Raw genomic sequence first — 1839 nt, forward strand, 5'->3', positions numbered from 1 at the left:
TTTCTTTTTTTCTTTGTTCTTACATAAGACCTTCAAAATGGCTTTAATCTTAATTAGGACTCTACTGCTATGGTTGAGGCTGATATACTTAATAGTTGGTGGTGTAGAGAGATAAAAGGGGAATAGAAGTGGGAAACTTAGTTATAATTATATTATTACCCCAAGCCTAACCTCTAAGAAAATTAATCTAGAATGTTTTTGCTGCTTACTTCAATAAATTATATAACATTCAATAGACTTGCTGAGTATATGCTGTGCATCTTTGTGTACAGTCTCTTTTTCTTTCATTCTTGGATTCCTACATTTGTTATGAAATCACAAAGTGAGCCAGGATTTTTCTAAAGCTGATATTTCTACCATCAATGCTGTTTCTGACATAGTTTTGCCAGGATCAGATTTCTAATCTGCTGACTCTTCACAGAGTACACAATGGGATTCATTAGAGGGGGAATTAGAAGGAAAATATCAGCTATTATGACTCTAATAATTGGAGAAACATTTTTTGCAAAACGGTGAAGAGCAGCCAAGGTGATGATGGGCACATAGAAGATGAGCACGGCAGAGATGTGGGAGATGCAAGTGTTGAGGACCTTGAGGCGGCCCTTGTGTGAGGCGATGCCCATGACAACTTTCAGGATCAGCAGGTAAGATACAGAAATACAGACCAAGTTCAACATAGATAAAAGAGCAACAAAAAACCCATAGATGATATTGACCCTGTTGTCAGAACAGGCTAGCTTCATGACATCCTGGTGGAGGCAGTAAGAGTGAGATAAAAGGCTTTTCTTACAGAATTTCAGCCTCTTTAGAATAAAAGGGAAAGGTAAGATAACTAAAATACCTATTGCAGCAAATACAAGGCCAACTTTAATGACTCTGTCACTGGTAAGGATGGTTGTGTATCTCAATGGGTTGTAGATGGCTATAAAGCGATCAACAGACATGATGAGAAGTACCAGTGACTCCATAGCTGAAAAGGTATGAATGAAAAACTCTTGGGCAAAGCAGGCATCTGAGGAAATCCCCGTGGCATTGAACAAGAAGATTCTCAGCATGATTGGAAGAGAGGAGATGGACAGTCCCAGGTCAGAAAATGCCAGCATGGAAAGGAAATAATACATAGGCTCATGCAGAGATGCTTCTGTCTTTATGAAAAAGAGGATGGTGCAGTTCCCCAGGATGGCAACCAAGTACATGAGGCAAATGGGGAAGGAGACCCAAATGTGAGCGGGCTCCATCCCTGGAATCCCAATTAGGAAGAAGGTGGAGATTTCCACTTGTGAGGCATTAAAGACGGACATCTCAGCAGTATGAGGGAATCAGCATGTGAGTCTCAGAAGAGGCCTCCTGTACTGGCATAAACTGTTTCAACTGGTGATACTTTAGTCATCTGGTTGGTATAAATCTTGTGATCCCAGTTATTTCTCTACAATGATTCTTAGGACTCAGACAAAAGATTTATAAAGTATAAACAGGACTAATAGCAAGACCCAAATAAATAAGATGCCAAGACATACAAATTTATCTGCAGAAGTTATTACCGACAGGTAGGTAAATTCCAAATGCTATTTCTGGACTCAGTGACAGGAAGGAAGCAGCAAAATTTTCATTCTTTATTTCATATAACATACTTTGTCAGGATACTGAAATTCTAACCTTAGGAATTATATGGTTAAGTACAGGATGAAATGAGGACACTCAATTACTACAACTGCATATATAGTTATCCAAGAATATTAACAATTAAGCTATATGTTTTCCAAAAAATTGGTCAGGACAACTGGATATACATATCTAAAAGAAAGAAGTTGAATCTTACCTCATATCTTACATAAGAAT

At 38.2% G+C, this 1839-nt stretch overlaps 1 protein-coding gene across 1 annotated transcript; it reads right to left on the reverse strand.

Annotated features, from left to right (window-relative positions):
- Positions 1 to 359: 359 nt before the first annotated feature.
- Positions 360 to 1301, reverse strand: OLR72_1 (olfactory receptor 51A4). Its single transcript, XM_003781398.1, has one exon. It carries the CDS (start codon positions 1299 to 1301, stop codon positions 360 to 362), a length of 942 nt encoding a protein of 313 aa, XP_003781446.1.
- Positions 1302 to 1839: the final 538 nt, after the last annotated feature.

The sequence above is a fragment of the Otolemur garnettii genome, unplaced genomic scaffold (genome assembly GCF_000181295.1).
Source record: "Otolemur garnettii isolate 467f Iridium unplaced genomic scaffold, OtoGar3 scaffold00001, whole genome shotgun sequence".
Lineage (NCBI taxonomy): Eukaryota > Metazoa > Chordata > Mammalia > Primates > Galagidae > Otolemur > Otolemur garnettii.

Excerpts from the sequence above, each read along its gene's own strand:
- OLR72_1 (XM_003781398.1), bottom strand. The coding sequence starts at position 1,301 with ATGTCCGTCTTTAATGCCTCACAAGTGGAAATCTCCACCTTCTTCCTA.